Source organism: Akebia trifoliata, chromosome 9, assembly GCF_017979445.1.
Source record: "Akebia trifoliata isolate Shusen 1 chromosome 9, ASM1797944v1, whole genome shotgun sequence".
NCBI lineage: Eukaryota > Viridiplantae > Streptophyta > Magnoliopsida > Ranunculales > Lardizabalaceae > Akebia > Akebia trifoliata.
In genome coordinates this window covers 252878-275844 of record NC_141383.1, presented here as the reverse complement: position 1 = coordinate 275844, position 22967 = coordinate 252878, and the positions used below count along the sequence as shown (strand labels likewise).

General features: G+C 34.7%; 2 protein-coding genes across 2 annotated transcripts; one reads left to right on the top strand and one right to left on the bottom strand.

Annotated features, from left to right (window-relative positions):
- Positions 1–3750, top strand: LOC147393944 (transcription elongation factor 1 homolog). The gene is made up of 5 exons (XM_086454324.1): positions 1–106; positions 1787–1917; positions 2106–2176; positions 3300–3321; positions 3416–3750. The coding sequence occupies exons 2-5, from the start codon at positions 1805–1807 to the stop codon at positions 3477–3479; spliced, it is 270 nt and encodes an 89-aa protein (XP_086310450.1). The 5' UTR covers positions 1–106; positions 1787–1804; the 3' UTR covers positions 3480–3750.
- Positions 3751–4721: 971 nt separating this feature from the next.
- On the bottom strand, positions 4722–22411 carry LOC147393943 (uncharacterized). The gene is made up of 3 exons (XM_086453674.1): positions 22256–22411; positions 21297–21899; positions 4722–5430 (listed from the first exon to the last, which is right to left on the bottom strand). Exons 2-3 carry the CDS (start codon positions 21789–21791, stop codon positions 4969–4971), a joined length of 957 nt encoding a protein of 318 aa, XP_086309800.1. The 5' UTR covers positions 21792–21899; positions 22256–22411; the 3' UTR covers positions 4722–4968.
- Between the last annotated feature and the right edge of the window lie 556 nt (positions 22412–22967).

Here is a 22967-nt window from a genome sequence, read left to right as displayed (position 1 = left end):
GAAACCTATATAAACCTGAATGGATGGAGCGATTGTAGTAAGTAACATATTTAGAGACCATTTCTTCTTAATTTCTTCATAAAAAGAATAAATTTCATCACTTCAGGTATCCGATTTCTTCTCTTCTGATCTCTTTATTTTATTTTTTTAAATGGGTCTAAGTTCTGGTTTGGGGAACTTATGATTGATTATCAGGTAAAATTTATTGATGTTTTAGCATTTTGATATGTGATTAGGAAGTACGTATAGTTGAATTAATTCAGGAATTCTTAGAAAAATTATATATTATTTGTTTTCCATTATATTGTAACCTAAAAATTGTAAATAGTTTGGGTGCTTGATTTTACTATATATAAAAAAAATATTATGCAAAATTTTTTTATACAATTTTACTAGACATGGAATCCACCCACCTACATTGTATCCATTACATGCAATTTCGACTACGAAAGTTGTAAGTAGTTGTTAAACAATCCATAGTCTAATGTTAAATCATAAATTTTAATTAATTTTAAATAAGAAAATATTCGATTTATTGCTCCTGAAAATTTTTGCACATTTTCTTAGCCACTCAACAAATTTTCTAAGGGTTCTGATAATTTTTTCTATTTTTAATTAATTAATATGAATAAATAAATATTTTGATTTTAGTTGATAATTTTTATATATTTTCTTCGTCACTTGCCATTTTCGTGATTTAAGGTATTTTAAAATAAATTAATTTTTAATAAAATGAATATTATATTTTTTTACATATTTTCTTGGCCACTAACAAATTTCTTGAGATATATAGCAGCTTTTTTTTTTTCTCTTTTTCTCTTTTATGATTTTAATTAATATATTACTTAAAATTTTAATTTTAGTAATTAAATATTTTCATTTTACCGATAATTTTTACACATTTTCTTGGCCATGCATTAATTTTTCTTATTGCACCCAAGCACCTACAACAGAAAGAAGTGAATTTTTTTTTTTTTTTTTTTTCTCAATTGCAACATTTAATGGGGATTTGAATGTGTACCAACCACCAAGCAGGGCCATTGTGTTTTATAGAAGCAACGGTCCTCAAACATGACCATAGATGCATATTCTTGTGGAGGTGTGCCTGATAAAGTTGTAAATCATCTTCCCTTGATCTAGCAAGCACTTGCCTGGTCACCTACCATCTGTTAGGTACCTTAAACCAATATGCCAAAAGGCCTAGACCTGTTGGAACGCATCAAATTTAAGCCCATAACCACTTAGGCACATAATGTCATCCTTGGCGGGGACATACCAATTGGATGGCCTAGGTTGATCTTGATATGCACCACATTTATTTAGAGACAACCTTTGCTTGTCTTTTTATTTATTTATTTAAGTATTGTTGTGTGGAAGCATAACAAGAGTAAAGCTAAAAACAAAACGAACAAACAAGATTTACATGGTTCAGCAAATTGCCTACATCCATGGAGAAGAAGGAGAAAAATCCACTATCAACAATAAAGATTACTGACTCTCTGTCCACAGCTGCAAGGAACCTCACTGAGCAAAAACATTAGGAAACCCTACTCAAAAATATAATATATACCAAAAAATATTGCCTCGGGGGCGCTGCCCTCGAACCCCCACATGAGGCCAATCGAGCCCACTCCACATTGGGAAAGGTCCCTTATGATACTGCCTTGCTTCTTGAAGTCCAAGCCCAATAAGAATACTAGACATTTCATAATTCCCTGTTCTAATTCGTCTGCTTTCAGTTTTTTTTCATGAAATATATTTAATGAATGGGGGGTTTATGTAGAAGAGGGAACAAACATAAAACATGGGGAAGAGGAAGTCTAGGACAAAGGCAGCTCCAACGAAAAAGATGGACAAGCTTGAAGAAGTTTTTAACTGCCCCTTCTGCAACCATGAGAAGAGTGTGGACTGCACATTGTAAGCTTTAATTCCCCCCCTTTTTTTTATTCCATCTTTCAAGTTTAGAAGTCTTATCTGAAACAAGTAGTCTAGTCTATGTTGCACATAAACCCATTGCAGGAAATTGAAAGTGTCAAATTATTTCTTTAATTGTATCATAATGGAAAATAAAAAAGAAATTTTTTTTTTTTTGGTTTTATTGTCAGTGATAGGGATGGTATGATTGGGGCAGTTTCATGCAGGATTTGCCAAGAGAGTTACAACACCTCCATCAACAGTATGCTCTTCTTCTCTTTTCAATCTCCCTATTTTGCATCTCTTTTTTTTTTTTTTTTTTTTGTGGGAAAAGAAATATTTTTGGCTTTTTAATGTGCATGTAAGGCGTAGTAATTTCATCGATTCAGATTTGAAAAGACACCTGACATTGGAGATCTCCTACATTAAATCAACCAGCTTGGATAGATATAAATAATAACCCTCAGTTGATATGAACTATTCTAGATTGTTAACATAACCCTCTGATTGTCCAAAAGAATGCAATTTTTTAAGATGATAGTAAAGATCATCTGGTTTGGAAGATTTGTTCAATATATATAAAGTTTTTGAGCTGGGGCCTCATCCGTTGAATTGTTGAATCCAAACTCGACTAAGTCCTGGAGTTAGGAATTATGCACTCAAGAAGTCTGGAACCTGGGTTTGAAGTTTTAGAATTTATTCTTTTTTCATAGTTAGGATTTTACTATTCTAGTAGTGACTTTTGTTAAGATGTGGTTTTAATTAGTTAGGGTCACATAAGTTTTGTTGTAGTTGTGTGGTAAGTTTTAGTAAGTGTTTTTTTTTTTTTTTTTTTCCTTTCAAAAACATATGTTTGTATCAATTAGTATTAGAGCAAATTCTCAATTGTAAACTCGTTTTCTTTGATCGTTGCCCCTTCGAAACTCAATTTTGATAGATCATTTCACGTCACGTCACATCTCAAGGCAAAGGGCTATTGGTATTAATACAAAGTCTTGAAATATCTTCAAAACATCAGAGAATTGTTATTAATTAAAGATGATATTAAGCGGCCGTGAAATTGCTTTGCATTCCTTGCTCGAAAACAATAGGAGAATGATAAAGCAATTAATGTCTTTATCAACTTTTCCTTGGAAAAAATCCCATTTATATATTTTGTCTTCTAAATGGTTAGTTCATATAATAGAAACTTCATACATCAGATGATAAGGCATATTTCTTTCCGATGGTTAGTTATGGTTATTTGAAAGAATTAATCCTTATAGGATCAGTTTCTTATAATCAATTATTATTATTGTTTTTGAACTATGGACAAATCATCTCCATTGAATTGAATTTTGAAGTATATATCCCTAAACTCACTCATTTCTTCTCTTGCATTGCAGATCTAACTGAAGCCATCGATGTGTAAGTTAATGATGAGATCTTTATTTTATCTTTTTGATTAACCTGTTATTCCCATTCATCTATTTGATTTTGTGATTGATCTCAACTTTGACAGCTATAGCGAATGGATTGACGAGTGTGAACGGGCCAACGACATCGATGACCACATTTCTACTTAGTCGATCGACCACCTCTTCACTGTCAATTTTGATGGAAGATAGGACGAAAATTTCTAAACCATAAATGCTCCATAATCATAGGCGTGTGCTCTCTTTGCTCATGGAATTTGATTTTTAGGATTTATTTTAAAGGATGTCTACCTCCCATTTTCTAAATATTTAGCATAATTTGTTTCTCTGTTTTGGTATCAAATTATTTTTTCCAATGAGATTCCTGTTATATTTCTTTAATTTACTTTATACACTTCTTATGAAGTTCAAATAAAATACAATTGCCCCAAGTTCAGGCATACATGGATTCTCATTAAAAAATCCATTAAGTTTTTTGAGAGATTCTATTTGCACACCAATTTTTACTTACAACGCACCAATCCTTGTGGAGTTAAGTCGTTGTCTACACATAGAGTGCTGTGATATAAGTGAAAGTTAGCATGTTATTAGAAATCTCTCAATTTTCCTATACATACATTTATTAATGTATGAACTACAATACTATTTATGACCACTTCAGTGGTCCACTAGTTAAAATAAGGTAGGTAAAATTGAGTACACAGCTATTTCGGTTTTTTTTTTAGATACGTAGATGATGTGTAGTCCGATTGCAAATTTATGCTAATTATTGAATTAGATTGACAGTTCGAACATCCTCACATCTAATTGTTAATGAATTATTCTATGGATTTTCTCGATGAATGGAGAAACAATCTTTGACCCATGACCCCTCCAAAAACTATTCAGAGTATTCACACGCAAATCATTATGTCAACCATACGTTTGGATGTGAATAAAATAAGCCATTGAATGAGTTGAAAAATCAATGTCAACAGGTATCCATCTCGATTTTCTGCAATAAAGTTGTACCTTTAGGGGATTAAGTACACACAAACACTATACACGCACGCAGATAATGTTTGAGCCAGTACCCAATGTCGACATACATCTTGTATTATGAACTACAAATTTTACGGGGGAAAAAAAATGCTTTGTTCTGATTTTGAGATCAACATCATTGAAAAAATTATTACATTGTCGGCCAAGAGATACCAATTTGATATTTTTATTCAAATTATTTGCTTTGTTACGTCCTGCTGTTCGTACAGATGGAAGAGCCTACTGCCTTCTAGATTATATCAATTGTGAAACTGCTTGTTAAGTGCATTACTTGGTTTCCCTCAGCCAAGGTTGATTAAAGTTCCATTAGTTCGAATGAAAGTGCAAAAACTAAGTATTGGCTCCAGGATATGAAAATAAATGAATAAAATACAACACTTTATTAAGCAATGAAAACACTATCACCGGCCATTAAGCAATTATGTGTGACAGTCATTTTTCTAAATATTTACAATAAAATGTAGTAAATATGCCATACCTTTGCCTTATAATGCACCACCACCAACACAAATAAAAAATCCCATGATGCACAGTTGAATTGTTGCATCCATCAAGACAGGAATGGCTAAATGTGAATGGGTCTCATTGGAAAGCATATTCAGTCGAAGAACATGGCTACCTTGTCTTTAAGGCTGCTCTTCTTCTTCATTTTTATGGGGACCACTTTCTCACCCAAAACCTCATCACTTTGACTTTGTTTTCTAAACTCACATTCCAAGGTGATATCCTCCCTGACAAATTCATTCTTCCTCTCTCCAGTTTGAGGCTTCTTTAGTAAGGGGCCCAGAAATAGATCCAACATATCTTGTGTAGGGTCCCCCGTTCTATTTCGATTGTCTTCACTTGCAGAACTCTCTTGATCTTTCAATCTAGTATTGGTAAAACTAGATGTGAGTTCTGTTGTTGTATGTGTTGGCAAAACCCCACTAATTCGATCTGTTTCAACAGACCCTCCTAACTCATTTCTACAGTAAGATGAAGCTGTTGAAGGTTGTTTATTTGATTCAAATACTGTAGTTGCTATCGGTTGATGTTCCTCCCCATTTTCAGCTTTGACATACTGCAGATAAAAAAGCAGCAATGTGAAAATTGGGATATCTTTCTTCATTTTCGATTTTTACGGTACTCAAACACTAAGTCATGGTAATGGAAATGTGAAATGTTAATATCAGAAGATCATCCTATAGTGCGAAACAACAATCACGAATTTTTATTTTATTTTATTTTATTTTATTTTATTTGTACGTGTGTGTGTGTGTGTGTGTGTGTGGAAGTAAATATTATAAACATGAGACATTCAATAATGAGCTATTTATTTTGTTGGCCATTAAATAAAATAGCAGAGCAGCTCTTCAAATGCCATAATCTACCAAATATGACTGAATGCAATAAGAAAATATTTAAAAGAGTGAACAAGAATGAAAAGCTAACTATAAAGCACAGCATTCACAACACAACAGCTAATATAACACCATTTCTGTTGGAACCGATATAAAAATGATGCAGACATGTCTTGGCAATGTCCGAGTAGATATGAGAAGCTCGAAATGAAAACTCGCCTATATGCATTTATTACAATATGATATTTTAATTGCGTTTAATCAAGAAACAACAATTTCATAGAATGAGTGCAGCAGATGCAAGGTTTTTGAGGTGGATGAGTAGAAAAACAGGAAAGCTAAATCAGACGTGAGCATACTAGAGGATGTGTAGGACTAACACCAATAGAGGAAAAAAAAAAGGAAAGTCAATTGAGATGAGTTGAGCATGTACAACCATGGTTCCAAGTTTTGTGTCGTTTCGGTGGAATGTTCTGGTTTCGGCCTAGAACAAAACAAAACATTAACCTAGAAACATTCAATGTCTTAGGAATGTTCTTGAATTACCCCAAAACGTCTCTGTTGAAATCATTTCAGTTTTTCGCCTAACCAAACCATTGCCTTGAAGAGAGATTTTAAACCTTGTGTACGACAAATGTCAACATTAGTTAGGACTGTTGTTTTACAAATTGATGGTTGCAAGAGGATGGGAAGGAAATCCAAAAAATAGGCAGATTAAGATAGTATAGGTCCAAAGACACATATGTTAACAAAAGATATAGCTCTATATAGTGTCTAACGGTGAAATTGGATTCATTTTCTGGACTCAAAGAAAATGCGTAAATGATGAAGATGAATGTATAAAAAATAATAGGATCTATAAAACTAGAATACGAAAAGAAACATTTGAGAAGTAAAAAAAAAAACAGAAAAAACAAGAACATGGATTGAGCTACCTAATTTAATGAAATATAAGTAGATTTTAAACAAGTTGTGTTTAACAACTTGGTAACATGGTTTATGATGGAACATAGCAACCCTCTTAGAAATTTTTTAATATAAAGGGTGAGAAAGTCATATTTGTTAAAATGTGTCGGGACCTATCAACATGTATCTACATGTGTCAACATGCCTATGTACCATCACAGCTAAAAAACCTAAAAGTTTTATGCTGTTACATAGATTTAAAAGGTGGATGAGCCTCGATGGTGACCCCTTTAATCTTTATTGGGAAACAGTCAGCAGATATTGACGATCGATCAAGGATAAAAGAACCAATCTAGAAGGAATCACTAGGATTTAGAATCTAGAGGGCAGCCCCTTATAACTTTCCATACTTCAGATGGTAAGACTCCATTTTCCTTGTTAAGCTCGAAGTTATAAAAATTTTTATCACTAACAGAAGGGATTCTATTAGAAAAGGTCTGAAACATAAAAACATTATGCTCACTAGTGAAAAAAGGGTTCATGAGAGAGCAAAAAAACAGAATAAGGGAAATTACAAGAAAAAATAAATAAAGCTACATTCTTATAAGGGGCAACGTCAGAACTCTTCCAAAATTGAGAATCAAGACTACAAGAGAGCTTTTTAACTTCAAAATATGGAGCCTATGTTGTCTTCTCAAGAACTCTTTTGTTCATCTCTTTCCAAATAAATCCACAAACTCCAAAAAGATTTAGCTTCCAAAGGATTACATCCTTCTAAGTGGAACCCTCGGAATGCCAACAGCCAAAGAAATAAAAAACAAAATGAGTCATGTAGAAGATTTTTCGAATTTTCTACTCCTTGAGATCTGTGTTGCAATAAATGTCGTACTACGTTATACTTATATATCTCCGGTCGCCTTCTCCGTCAACTTCACCTAAAAATACACCGGTGTGGTGCCGGTCAAAGGACCACGGACAATCGAGTTAGTACTTGAGATAATTATAAAGCAAGATTAAAAAAAAATTAGAGTAGAATTATTTGTGATTTTTTCCTTGAGGTTTGAGTGAAGAAGTCTCCCTTTTTATAGAGTGGAACACATTAATGTGAGGCATTAAACTTAGTTGTAACCACTACTCATAATGTCTTGCGCTTATGTTCTTAAAGACCCATGATGCATTAATGGCCTTGAAGATCCACTCCACATGATCTTTATAACCGACATGAGTAATGGTCATTATTGTGGAACTATTACAACTCGGTGACCACGAATTGATTCAGTCAAATTATGCATTTGTAATTCCTTCGAACTTGATAACGAAGGTACTATTACTAAGCTACCCAAGTAGCAACACAATAAAGGAGGTGCTACTACTACATTAACTACCAAGGATCCAAAAGAAATCATGTCCAAAGAAATTACAAATACATAACTTGACTAAGTCAATTTAGGAAACTATACAATCACTGAGTTGGAATAGTTACAAAATAATGACGACTCCTCATATCGATTACAAGAACTATGAGGATTGAATCTTAAAGATCATCAATGCATCATGGGATCTTTAAGAACATAAATGACAGACATCATGACAAGTGGTTGCAACTGAATTTCACGTCCCACGTTAACGAGTCTACTCTATAAAAATGGGGACTTCTTTCACTCAAGCCCCAAGGCAAAAACCCATACTTTTTCTCTAAATTTATTCATCTTGTTCTACAATTATCTCAAGTACTAACTTAATCGTCGAAGGCCCTTTTGCCAGCACCACACCAGTATCTTTTCAGGTGAAACTAAAGGAAAAGAAGACCGAAGATATAGAAGTACATTGGAAAAAACAACAGAGTATGACATTTATCACTACACAAATCTCGAGGAGTGTGAAATTTGAAAATTCTCCTCCAAGTCACCTAGATAATCTCAAAACTGAAGAAAAATTTAGTCCCTAATCTCCACAAAATGGGCAATGGATATGAAGATGTTTGCTTGTCACCTTGTTCTTTCAAATGTACACTTATTCAAATAGTGACACCTTTATTGATCAAGTGTCCACTTGATATTGAGGTTCCTAACAAGCATAGTCATCTGTTTAAAGAAAACTACTTCGATGAAGATGAGGGTTTTCTGTATTTTCTTGGCGGGGGAATAATGAAGCTCTTTCAAAGGTATCTCCTTTTGAGCAGAGCCCACTATAAAAAAAAATGTTAGTCAACCACTTCCATTATCAAGTAGGATGAGGAATATATAGTTGTGATACTTTAAAAAAGAGTTGTTGTGATGATTTCCCAATCATTCAAATTCTGTTAATACCCCAAGCCCCAAGAGATACCCCAGTACCCACTCTACATTCATTGTCTAATAAATGCCCATTTGAGATTTAGATACACATATGTTGATTGGGATTCAAGCGACATAGGGAAATCATCACCACAAACCTCCCCCCCCCCACAAAATCTAATTTAATTAAATGTGTTGGCTTTATACCAAACTCCCTATTATAGAGATTGAATGTTTCATTACGCTTTTCTAGAATCCAATGCCCCACAAGCGTTTAGGGACTTTTGGATACCACCTAATATTGTTCAAACCAAATCATCCACCAATCACCCTCCTCCATAACCTTTTCTTCTCCTCTCCACATCTCCACAAGCAATTGCCTAACAACAATTGGGGTATTTGGAAAAAACGAAACCAGTGCATTTTTCAAGGGAAAGTTTCCACGTTGGAAGGACTAGTTCTTTCTATTTCGGAGTTCATGTTCTCATGGTGCAAACTTTACAAGGAATTCAAGGGGATCTTCTTTGAAGATTTTGTCGTGAGATGGGATAGGGTGTGTTCCTTGCCACGAGAGTAACTGTTGGTCGTGTGTCGTCGTTTTTTTTGTCGTGTCTTGTTCTCTTTGTTTCCCTTCCTCTCTTTGTATTGGGTGGGTCTTCTCGACCCCCTTGTTTTCGTTCTTCTCAATAAAATTATCTTTATTGATAATAAAAAAAAATTGCCTAACAACAGTGTTCAAATCTTTGATCCTCAAACCTAGCCCTCCTCCAAATGGAGGGGCAAAGATCCTATCCCATGCCACAAAAAGGAATTTCCTACAATTATTCCATCATCCCATAGGAAACCTCTAATCTTTCTATTATGTGCAAGCCAACAATATACAAATAAAAAAGGGTGAAAGACAATAGGTTGTGGAAGGGTCGAGAGAATGAGAGAATCTTTTCCAAGAAATAATCTTATTCCCTTCAAAAAGATATTTCACTTCCAACAGGCCAGTCTTCTTTCAAAACACTCTATAATTCGGTCTCAGATAGCTATCGTCCTATAGTTCACCCCTTAATGGAAAACCCACTTTGCAACTAATCATATGGCATACAAATCCATAGGGTATCCTACTGCAATACCAAAGATTTGCCCCTTGCCCAAGTTGATATGAAGCCCTGAAATATCTTCAGAACATCATAAAATTGTAAAGAAAATACTAAGAGGCCTTTGAGAGAAACATCGGGTCCTCTACAAACTTAAGATGAGAAATAACTTACCCTACTTCCCAAATTTGGAGCCCTTTAACAAACCACTTTCAGCAGCTCTATTAGTCATCCTATTATGTGCTTCCATCACCACAATGAACAAAAATGAGATAATGACCTTGCCTGGCACCTTGAACTTCTAAAGTAACCAGCGTGGGTTCATTGGCTAAGCTTGAGAAGGAAATCGTGGCTAAACACACCTTACTCCACTGACTGTCAAACAAAATCTACTCAACATGTAATCCAAGAAAAGATCAATTAACCTAATCATAAAACCTTTTCCATAGAAATTTGGCAAAGAAACCCCAAATGTTCCTAATAAACTTTTGAATGTATACATTCATTAGCAATAAGAACCCCACATAAAATTGGTCAGGCCATAAAAAAAAACTTTTGAATAAAGGAGATAATGAATATAGCACATCTTTCATACTAATGGACAGCACCTTGGAAAGTTTGTACTATTTTTTAAGTTTCTCATTCAGAGCATATAACTTTATCTATAAATAAAAACTTCATCTCCCCACAAAGTGAAATGACTACCACCATTCTGGTTCAATAAAGTATGGCTTTGACACCAAAATTTTGAATCAGAAAAAAGAAACACATCAAAAAACTACTCTATAATCAAGCAAAATAGGACAATGACCTTGTGCCGACATAGGAAGTGCTTTCGAGGACACATCAAATAAGATGCCTGTAATATTTCTTTTTTTTTTATTATTTACTTTATACACTTCTTATGAACTTCAAATAAAATACAATTGCCCCAAGTTCAAGCATACATGGATTCTCATTAAAATATCCATTAAAATTTTTGAGTGATTATATTCGCACACCAATTTTTTTTTTTACTTACAACACACCAATCCTTATAGAATTAAGTAGTTGTCTACACATAGAGTGGTGTGTTATAAGTAAAAGTTGGCATGTTAATAGAAGCTCTCAATTTTCCTATACATACATTTATAAATGTATGAACAACAATACTATTTATGACGACTTCAGTGCTCCATTAGTTAAAATAAGGTATGTTTTAGTAAGGTTGGTAAAATTGAGTACACGGCTATTTAGAAACATGGTTTATGATGGAACATAGCAACCCTCTCAGAAATTATTATTATTTTTAAAACAAAACCACTAATATACGGAGAGAAAGTCATATTTGTCAAAATGTGTTGGGACCTATCAACATGTATCCACATGTGTCAACATGCCTATGTACCTTCACAGCTAAAAAACCTAAAAGTTTAATGCTGTTACATAGATTTAAAAGGTGGATGACCCTCAATTGTGAACCCTTTAATCTTTATTGGGAAATGGTCACCAGATATTGACGATCAATCAAGGATAGGAGAACCAATCTAGAAGGAATCACTAGGATTTAGAATCTAGAGAGCTGTTTGTGAAAATCTAATACTAGATTTATTCTCTTGATTACTTTGATTAATCTAATACAATACCCTAAAGAGGGTGTATATAAAAAACATAACAAATCCTAACAGTTCTAATCCTAATCTAATCAAATCGAATCTCAATCTAATTATATTCCTTATAATACGATCATAATCTGATAAGAGATTTATCATAATCTCTATAAAAATGATTTGGTGCATCTCAATGCATCTTATTACCTTGCTTCATATTCAATACTCTAACATCCCCCCTCAAACTCATGGTGATCAAAGATCACTGTGAGTTTGCTAAAAACAACCGCCTCCGCAATTGTTGATGGAGAGTTGTTTAAATGCATGTTATTGAAGAAATCAGGCCATTGAAATCCACCGAGCCAAATGTAGAGTGCCTTACTCAAACTCAAGGTGATTGAGAATTGATGTGAGTTCAACCAAATTTGAACCCTTTAAGTTGTTTGTCTTTATTTTGTAAGATAATAACCGTTGCCAAATCTGTGCCATTGTTATCCAATTACGTTGGCCATAAGATGATAGTCGAGTGATTGCCCGATGATGATGTATCCAAATCCATGTGTAGAAAAAGAGGAGCTATTAGCTCAACTCAAATAGACCTTGATTGGCCATGATTCGTTTAGGCTAGAATGAAACTTGTCGGATATTAGATTGAAAATGAAATTGGGCCTCTATGGGCCAAAATGAACTTGATCACGAAGGATTCAGAGGTTCAATGAGATAAAAGGAGCTTGATCGTGGATGATTCAAAGGCTCTTTGAATAAGGAGAGCTTTGGATTATATATACCCATAAAGCTATTTTATTTTTTTTTCACAAATGGATTTTGGATTTGAACACATGAGTTAATGGGCGGGCATTAAGTTTAGGCCATTGTTTTTATTGGCTATCAAATGGACAAATGCCATTGACTAGGCAAGGTTAACTACAATATTTAAAAAAGACTTGGCACAGTGTACTTATTCTTCTTTCTACATTTAAGAAAGTTGGAATAAGGATTATTTGGAAACCTAAACTTTGACCTTCAACTATGAAGACGAAAATGCATTATGAGTGATGGAGTTCTACGATTAGATGCTAATACGTCAACAAAGGCTACTGAACATAATAACACCTCACTCCATGGATTCTTTACACTAGGTTCGAGATTTGACCACTACCTTTGCTAATACGCAACATGGTGCCATTCGAAAGAGCAAACTTGCCTTCCTTGAGGCTTCATCACTCTCCATAATCCTTTCTTGCCATATACATACAAATGCCACTGCCACTCTCCACCTTTTTTTTGTTGTTGTTGTGCAATCATGTGATTAGAGATGTGGAGACAACAATATCAAAGGTTGTAATGGTGTACTCGTTGTTGCACAAACCAGTTGATGAAATACCCAGATGAATGGTTGTTGAGATGAGAAAGCATGAGACTGATCTGCAATGCATGTAACATGTTTGACCAAATGCCTATTAGACATAAGAATGATTTGAGAAAATTGAGGTTCCACCGGTGGTGTTGCCACCACCAGCAGAGTGACAATTACCAAGATCTTGTGCTCAATATACTGTAAGCTCTGATACCATGTGAAAATCTAATATTAGATTTATTCTCTTGATTACTTTGATTAATCTAATACAATACCCTAAATAGGGTTTATATAGAAAACATGACAAATCCTAACAATTCTAATCCTAATCTAATCAAATTGAATCTCAATCTAATCATATCCCTTATAATACGATATTAATTTGATAAGAGATTTATCATAATCTCTATAGAAATGATTTGGTGCATCTCAATGCATCTTATTACATCGCTTCATATTCAATACTTTAACACTATTGAGTGTTGAGTTATCTGCCCCAGTTCAACCCGTAACCCTTTTATATTCATAGTTGAGCGCCTTCCCCATCAGATCAGTCTTTTGGAGTAATGGTTTGTCAAGAAGAGCAAACCCTTTGTAATTTTCCAGGCTTTAGATGGGGAGGCCCCATTTTCCTAGTTAAGCTCAAAGTTATCAAAAATTTAGATGTAACAGATGGGATTCTATTAGAAAAGGTCTAAAAAATAAAAAAATTATGCTCACTAGTGAAAAAAAAAGGATTCGTGAGAGCAAAAACACAGAACAAAGGAAATTGCAAGGAAAAAAAAACTACATTCTTATAAGACTATCCATCTAAACATAAAATCATTGAACTCGCAACCTCTGAACTCTTTCAAAATCGAGAATCAAGAATACAAGAGAGCTTTGAACTTCAAAATATGGAGTCTATGTTTTCTTCTCAAGAACTTTTTTGTCCATCTCTTTCCAAATTGATCAACAAACTCCAAAAAGATTTAGCTTCCAAAGGATGACATCCTTCTAATTGAAAACCTTGGAATGCCAACAGGCAAAGAAATCAAAAACAAAATGAGACATGTAGGAGATTTTTCAAATTTCTCACTCCTTGAAATTTGTATTGCAATAAATGTCATACTCCGATGTACTTCCCTATCTCCGATCGTCTTCACCTGAAAAGACACCGGTGTGGTGTCGAATAAAAGACCTCCAACGATCAAGTTAGTACTTGAGATAATTGCAAAACAAGAATAAGAAATTTAGAGCAGAAGTATTTGTGATTTTTGCTTTGAAGTTTGAGTGGGAGAAGTCCCCCTTTTATCCAGTGGAGCTTATTAATATGGGGCATTAAACTTAGTTGTAACCACTACACATGATCCCTTACATTTATTTTCTTAAAGACCCATGATGCATTAATGATCTTAAAGATCTACTCCACATGGTTCTTGTAACCGACATAAAGAATGGTCATTATTGTGTAACTGCTACAACTCAATGATCACTCAGTTTCTCGAGTTGACTTAGTCAAGTTATGCATCTGAAATTTTTTCGGACATGATAACGAAGGTACTATTACTAAGCTACCCAAGTAGCAACTCGATAAAGGAAGTACTACTACTACATTAACTACCAAAAATTAATAAAAATCAGATCCGAAGAAATTACAGATACATAACTTAATTGAATCAACTCGAAGAATAAGTGATCACCGAGTTGGAACAGTTACACAATAATGACCACTGCTCATATCGGTTACAAGAACCATGAGGAATGGATCTTTAAGATCATCAATGCATCATAGGGACTTTAAAAACATAAATGCCAGGCATCATAGGGAGTGGTTACAATTGAGTTCAATGCACCACATTAATGAGTCACACTCTATAAAAAATGGGACTTCTCCACTCAAGCCCCAAGGCAAAAAATCACACTTCTGCTCTAAATTTCTTCTTTTTACTCTACAATTATCTCAAGTACTAACTTAATCGTCAAAGGCCATTTTGCTGACACCACAATGATGTCTTTTTAAGTGAACCTAACGGAGAAGACAACTGAAGATATAGAAGTACGTCGAAGAAAATGACGAAGTACAACATTTATCACAATAGAGATCTCAAGGAGGGAAAATTTTGAAAAATCTCCAGTAAATCACCTAGATAATCTAGAAACTAGAGAAAATTCTAGTCCCTATTCTCCACGAAATGGGCAATGGTTATAAGATGTTTGCTTGTCTCCTTGTTCTTGCAAATGTACACTTATTCAAAATAGTGACACCTTTATTGATCAAGTGTCCACTTGATATTGAGGTTATTGACAAACATAACCACCCGTTTAAAGAAAACTACTTCGGTGGGGATGAGGGCTTTCCGTATTTTCTTAGTGGGGGAATAATGAAGCTCCTTCAGAGGTATCTCCTTTGGAGCAGAGCTCACTTTAAAAAAAATATGTTAGTTGACCGCTTCCAACACAAAGTATGATGAGGAGTATATAGTTGTGATCCTCTAAAAAAGAGTGTCATGATGATTTCCCAATCATTCAAATTATGTCTAATACCCCAAGCCCCAAGAGACACCTCAGTGTCCAATCTACATTCATTGACTAATAAAAGCCCATTTGAGATTAGAAAGAGCATATGTTGATTGGGATTCAAGCGACACGGGGAAATCACCACACCACAAACTCCCCCAAAATCTAATTTATTAAATGTGTTGGCTTTATACCAAACTCCCTATCTGAAGAGATTGAATGTTTCACTATGCTTTTTCCAAAATCCGGTGCCCCACAAGCATTTAGGGACTTTTTGATACCATCTAATATTGTCCAAACCAAATCATCCATCCATCACCCTCCTTCATAAGCTTTTCTTCTCCTCTCCACATCTCCACAAGCAATTGCCTGGCAACATAATGTTCAAATCTTTGAGCCTCAAACCTAACCCTCCTCCAAATGGAAGGGCACAGATCCTATCCCATGCCACAAAAAGGAATTCCATCATCCCAAAGGAAACCTCTAATATTGATATCATGTACAAGCCAAGGATACAGGAATAAAGAAGAGTGAAAGACAATAGATTGTATGAGGCTCAAGAGAATGAGAGAATGCTTTCCAGGAAATAAGAAGTGTCACCTAGAAAGCGGTAAGATGAGTGGAGAGTTGTTCACACATCCTAGGTTCAAATCCCCTTGAACTCATACTTCTTTTGCTAACCACTAACCCATCTTTACCTATAAAAAATGTTTTTTCCAAGAAATAACTTTATCCCCTTTAGAAAGATATTTCACTACCAACAAGCCGGTCTTCTTTCAAAACACTCTAAATTCAATCCCAAATAGCTACCATCCTATGGTTAATGGAAAACCCACTTTGCATCTAATCATATGGCATACAAATTCATATCGTATCCTACTGCAATACCAAAGATTTTTTTCTTGCCCAAGTTAATACAAAACCCTGAAATATCTTCAGAGCATTATAAAATTGTAAAGAAAATATTAAAAGGCCCTTGAAAGAAACACCGGGTCCTCTACAAACTTAAGATGAGAAATAACTTGCTTTACTTCGCTAATTTGGAGCCTTTTAGCCCACCACTTTCAACAGCTCTATTAGTCATCCTATTACGTGTTTCCATCACCACAACGGAAAAAAATGGGATAATGTGTCTCCCTGCCTCAGACACCTTGAACTTCTAAAGTAACCAACATGGGTTCAATAGCTAAGGTTTTGAAGAAAATTGTGGCTAAATACACCTTACTTAACTATCAAACAAAACCTACTCAACATGTAATCCAAGAAAAGACTAATTAACTTGATCATAAAGCCTTTCCCTATAAATTTGGCAAAGAAACTCCAAATGTTCCTAATAAATTTTTGAATGTATATATTCATTAGCAATAAGAAAACCACATAAAATTGGTCTGGCCATAAAAAAAAATCTTTTGAATAAAGAGAGAGAATGAATATGGCACATCTTTCATTCTAATGTACAGTACCTTGGAGAGTTTTATTATTTTTTAAGTTTCTCATTTAGAGCATCTAATTTTATCTATAAAAGCTTCATCACCCCGCAAAATGAAAAGACTACCACCTTCTAGTCCAATAAAGTATGGCTTTGACACAACAATTTTGAATCAAGAACAAGCACATAAAAAAAACTACTCTATAATCAAGCAAAATCGAACAATGATCTTGTGCTAACATAGGAAGAACTTTCGAGGACACATCAAAGAAATAAACCTCCTAGGAGAGGGAAATTAAGAATCTTTTAAGCCCACAACGTAGAATTGGCATGATTGTAAAACCATGTAAACAATGATCTTTTAAGAGAAAGATCAACCATCTCTTATCTCTTATCTACTTCTAGTGATTTGAGCTCCTCTACTCTTCGAAATCTTCACCAATGTACCAAGGCAAGCCCCACATCCCTTGATTATCATCAAGTTCCCAACAAAATTGTTCTCTCATATGATTAATTGTCGGCCAGTACACCCCAATAAGCACTTAGGAAAACACTTCCTCCTCAAGAAAGCAAAGAAGTGAGATAAAGAAGGCTTCGATTAGCACGGCTTTCGACCAATTTATCTTTATTCCATATCATCAAGATACCTCTTGAGGTACGAATTGCAGGCAAGTATCTCCACGCAATTTCTTTACATCCCAATAAACTCTCAACAAGGTTATCTTTAATATTCTCAGGTTTTGTTTCTTGCAATACTACCATGTCCATCCTCCATCTTCTGATGATATTTTTTTTGTCATAATCCTAAACTCAACTCTACCAAAGCTTCTAACACTCCAGGAAAGAATTTCAAGATTCACAAGATTGATCAAGCCTCCCTATCCCTACTCCTCCCAGTCCTTAGCAAATCAATGATTGCCTTTTGAGCACAAGTAACCCCTAGGAAGTGGAATTTTTTTATTACTTTCGATTTTTTATTTTCTTCTAAACAATAAGTTCCAATTGCAATTTAGGTGACAACCCTGAAGCTTCCCCTTTTCCTTGACCAACTTTATTCATTTATAGGGCTTCAACATGGTCCTCACAAACTATAGGTAGCTCACTTGTTTCCTTCTCATTTTCCCTTCAGTGACAAAGAAAAGATTAATTAGATCGATTGAGTTACCTTATCCCTACTCCTCCTAGTCTGTTAAAGATCAATGCTTGCCACATGAACACGTGTAAGCTTGTCATAGACTTACCCGATTCCTTTTGTTTTTCCAATTTTCTTCAGAGCTCTAAGTTATAAGAGTAACTAAGGCAACAAAAAACAAAGCTTCCTTGATTTCCTGACCTACATAAATCATTTACTAGTCATGAGTATGGTCCTCGCTTATTGTAGGAAGGTCATTTATTTCCTCATTATGCACTTTAGTGGTAATAAAAATCTCATTTTCTTCTTCCTCTCTATCACTGCTAGCCATGCCGAAGAAAAACCAAAAAATCAAGTAAATTAGAGTTAATCAATAATAACATGTTAACATCCTTTGGGGGCTCCTCATTGTTTAGGGTCCCTTCTTTTATGCTCAACTTTTTGAGTCTGAGGCCATGATGGGGACTTTATGGTCAGTCAACAGTTGCAACTCAAATAATGATTCCTTTGGGCAATCGAATACATTTATTGTAGTTGAGGAGTGGGTGAAATAAAATGAAGTAACCTATAATTTCCCACTGTCTATTTTTTTCCAAGTCCCAAATCAAATGCATAAGTACCCCAGTGGCAGGGTGGAATTGGATGACTAAATACTCCAACTTTAGAGCTTTTGCAGAAAAAAAAAAAAAAGCCTTCATAATCTACCCCAATGCCTATCCCTTCAATTATCGGTATTGCTGGAAGTTGAGCAATGGATGGTTCACCTTTAGCCTAAACAAAGACCTGTCAAAGGGCATGAACATCTCTTCCCCCAAGTCTTTTAGATCTACTCACACACGGCTCCTTATCCTCAGGGACTGTAGGCCACCCTTAGATTGAGTTTCCACAAGATTTACGTTGTTTGGCACATGGATGATTGAATTAAAGCTTTTGCCAATCTACCCCTTCTTTTATACTAAATCCATGTGGTTTCTTAAAGACTAGGGCTTAAAATGGGTCGGGTTCAGGCTTGATATGAGTATGTTCATATACATATCCGAATCTAAATCTGTCTCAGATCCTAATGGCTAAAATCATATTTGAACCATTTTACTTTCGTTAAATCCATATCCGGATTCAATACGACCAAATTAATTGATTCAGGTCAGTTGGGTAGGATAATGTCAAACCATTCAAGGTTATTTCAAATAAAATTACTAAAATGCGGCTAAATGGTGACTTGAACTCAAGACCTCTCCATTTTGAAGAGAGGCCTTGACCACTACATCGAACCGTTGTTGGTTGATGAAAGAAAACTTGAAAAATATAAAAATACAACTTGCAAAGTAATATATCATCCGGATCTTGACGGATATAGGGATGGATCAGTATCCGACACAGATCTGACCCGGGTCAAAGGACATCAACCCATATCCGAACCATATTTTAATTCAGATATACTTGAAGGAACCAAACTCGTTAAATTCATATTCGGATCACTCGAATTTCAAATAAAATCCATCCCATTTTAAGCCCTATTAAAACCATTCCCAAACAATGACGTCCAGTGTTAGCTTACTCCATCTGACATTGGGAAGGCAAGAGGGAATGACAAGATTGATTCACAAACTCATTACTATCTCGGAGATCCTTGGATTTTGAAAAAATTACCCATTCCTTCCAACTTTCTAGAATTTGTGTAGAGGTCATTCAAACTTTGACTACTCAACTACCTCAATTTTTTTTAAAGATAAGTGACATCCCAATTATAAGGAATATACAATATTAAGGTTTTAAAATAACAAAAGAAAGATCCAAAAGAAGGGGATTGAGATAGTGAAAGAGATATGAACTCACTTCAATAACAGAAAATGTGGTTCTAGATAGAATTGAATAGGGGAACATGATTCGTTTAGCTAATCCCAAATGTTTGGAATAAGGCTTCGACAATGATGATCATAACATGAATTCATCACCTATAGCTGTGGTGTTTACGATTAGTTTTCTTAACAATATTGGTAACAATTAACAAGATTCTCTTAAAGCCACCGATATACCCTCTAAATGATGCGTCCTTGATCCTCATTACAAGGAGGGTCCAATTGGAAATATATTTAGTATTAAGGTCAATTATACACGGAATCAATATACACTCTTGGCTAAAGTATACATAAGGGTTCCCTTAACAGGTAAAAGCACGCACGCACACAAGGATCACCATCAATAGATATAATTATTGGTTTTTGAAACTTAGATGGAGTTGGGGTGTTCAACCATAAGGACTAGTCCCATCCTAAAAGGGTATGGGGAAACCTTTGGATATCAATATATGTATATAAATTTCTATTGCAAGTGGCTCACATGCATGGAACCAAGACCATCCAACACTTCTTCAAACAAATGAAAGTATATTGGGAAAGAGTCCAAAGACGAATGTACTTTAGAAGGTTGCGATCATCCTATCAAATTGACTTTAATCATGGATACATCCTAGGTTGTACCAAGGAATGGCAATCCTGACCAATGCACACATGTTGCAACATTATGTTTATAAATGGTAATCACAACCATAGTCACCAAAATCTGTGACTTATTGAAAAAATTGCAATTAAATCTAGTGACATTTTCCTTCACCGATTTAATCATGAATTTTTCATTAAGTCTCGACCTTTATGCACTTCAAGATTAAATTGCGGACATCACAATTAAATCATGAACTTTGTGACTAAATCATCATAAAAAATAAAAAATAAAAAGATGACCTTGATGCATTGGTAAGAGAAGATGACCTTAGATAATGAGGATGCAAATGAAAATGACATCGATTTTGATCGGTTAATGAATCTTAATTTGCACTCATGATTGTAATCTTCTTATATTTTGAACAATATAAACCTTGATTGTGTTGTAGACCTGTAGTTACTCGTAATTTAATATGGGATTTGATGATTTATTATAATTGTAATTTAACATTGTATTTGATTATATAATATGAGAACACCACCGAATAGGAACAATTACACCATACTAACCCTAACTTGATTTTTTTTCCAATTGTTTCTCGATTTTACTATATTTTTCAAAATTTTCTCTTTCCGACTTGGTGACTATGATCACAACGTAGCATCATCATCGACATTAAAGCCCTTATCCCAAAGATTTAGGTTCAGCTAAATGAATCATGTACCTCCATTCAATGCACATCAATTTTATAAAGGAAAAATGCTACACGTGCAAAGTTTTGGTAGTCACGAAGGGATAATACTCAAAATAGTCATTTATGCAACAAGACCATTTAGTTTCTTTTTGCACTATGGGGAAAAGCATTCACCTCTTCAGCAATGCTCATAAGATCGTCAACAGTTAGTTCTTCATTTTCTTCACTTGGTGATGGAGCTCCCATTTCCTCTCTCTCACTAAGCCCGTAACTTTTCCGGTTGCGCTTTTTCGATCGAGTAGTTTCATTAATTGTTCTCCCAACTCCATCAATTCGCTTCTTGGCTCTCTTCTTTTGTAAACCATCTTCACTAGGGATGGGATAAACATGATCCATATCTTGGAGTCTTGATTTGCTTACCCGTTTCCTTGTTTCGCATTTTACTATTGAACTTGAATTCACCTCTGAAGTTTCCTTCTCGCTAAGTGAGGAGACAGCTTTTTTGAGCTTTTTAGCGACAAGCATTGCCTTAGGCTGCAGATCTTGGGATGAAGGGACGATTGCATCTTTGCGGTTGGACTTTCTTACTTGGTCACTAGCACTACTTACACCCAACATCCATGATGGTAACCGTCGCTTTTTTTCCACATCGATATCAAATTCCGACATTGGGTTTTTTTTTTGTTTTGGTTTTTTGGTTTTTTTTGTGCGTGTGTGTGGGTGTGTGGGGGGTTAGGTGTGCTCAATTCCTCTTGAAGATCTTAATTCCAATAATATCTTTGATTACAAGACACAAACCACAGAACAAACACTTGTTAGTTTCTTTTTTGAAATTGGCAGTATAGAACACCAGAGTAGACTAGAAGACCAAATGGCAAACCTTTCACTTAGTTCGATTTAAAAATAGAAAAATTAAAGCAAAGAAAAGAAAGGCAAGAATTCCCCAAGAATCTATAGAAGATATCTGGATAGGTCATACAAACAATATTTATTTTTATTTTTAAAAGAAGGGGGGGATTATCCTTGTTCTAGTAAAGCCGAAACCTAACCCTAATCTTCTATATAGAGAGAAAAATGGAAATGGAGAGAAATCGAATAATTGAAATTAGCAGGTCAAGAAATATATAACTTACATGAACCCAAACGCAGGCTGCTGGGGCTGAAATATTCGTTACATTACCTGAGAAAATTTGTTTACTTTAAAAATTGGTTAGATGAAGAATTGCAGTGTGTGTGTCGCAGAGAAAGATATGGATTTAATTATACACCTCCACGTATTCGTGAATATAGAGATGCCCTTCTATACGTATTCAAACAGTGATATACCCCCACATCAATTAGTTTATGTGTCGTGATAATTTGACTTAGGCATGTGGCATACTCACTAGGCGTGCAACTTGGTCTGGTTCAAACCGAGAACCGAACCAAACCGATGGCTTAGGGGTGGTTTGGTTTGGTTTGGAACAAGTTGCGATTCGATTCCAGGTTACAAAAATGGATAATCGATCAATTTGGTTCGATTCTCGGATCAAGCTTGTATAGAACCGAACCAAACCGAGAAACGAACCTTTATGCAATAAATAAATATATATGTATATAATAATTATTATGAATTATTTTAAGAGTTATTACATAGATTAGTGATCTTTTATGGATAGATTTGTGATTTATTATATGAAATTTTATGCTTATTTTTTTTTATTAAAAAATATTACTTATAATTTATAAAATATTTGCAATCCGTGGAATCGAACCGAACCAAACCGACTTTAATTTGGTTTGGTTCCAATGGAATTTGGTTCGTTTTGGTTCTTATTTAGTGGAACCGACCTATGTTGGTTTGGT

What these genes read in the sequence shown, in the direction of transcription:
- LOC147393944 (XM_086454324.1), top strand. Translation starts at nt 1,805, where the DNA reads ATGGGGAAGAGGAAGTCTAGGACAAAGGCAGCTCCAACGAAAAAGATG. An exon ending in TTACAACACCTCCATCAACA is followed by an intron (nt 2,177 to 3,299) that starts GTATGCTCTTCT and finishes CTTGCATTGCAG; the next exon opens with ATCTAACTGAAGCCATCGAT. An exon ending in CTAACTGAAGCCATCGATGT is followed by an intron (nt 3,322 to 3,415) that starts GTAAGTTAATGA and finishes CAACTTTGACAG; the next exon opens with CTATAGCGAATGGATTGACG.
- LOC147393943 (XM_086453674.1), bottom strand. Translation starts at nt 21,791, where the DNA reads ATGTCGGAATTTGATATCGATGTGGAAAAAAAGCGACGGTTACCATCA. An exon ending in TTATGAGCATTGCTGAAGAG is followed by an intron (nt 5,431 to 21,296) that starts GTGAATGCTTTT and finishes TTTTATCTGCAG; the next exon opens with TATGTCAAAGCTGAAAATGG.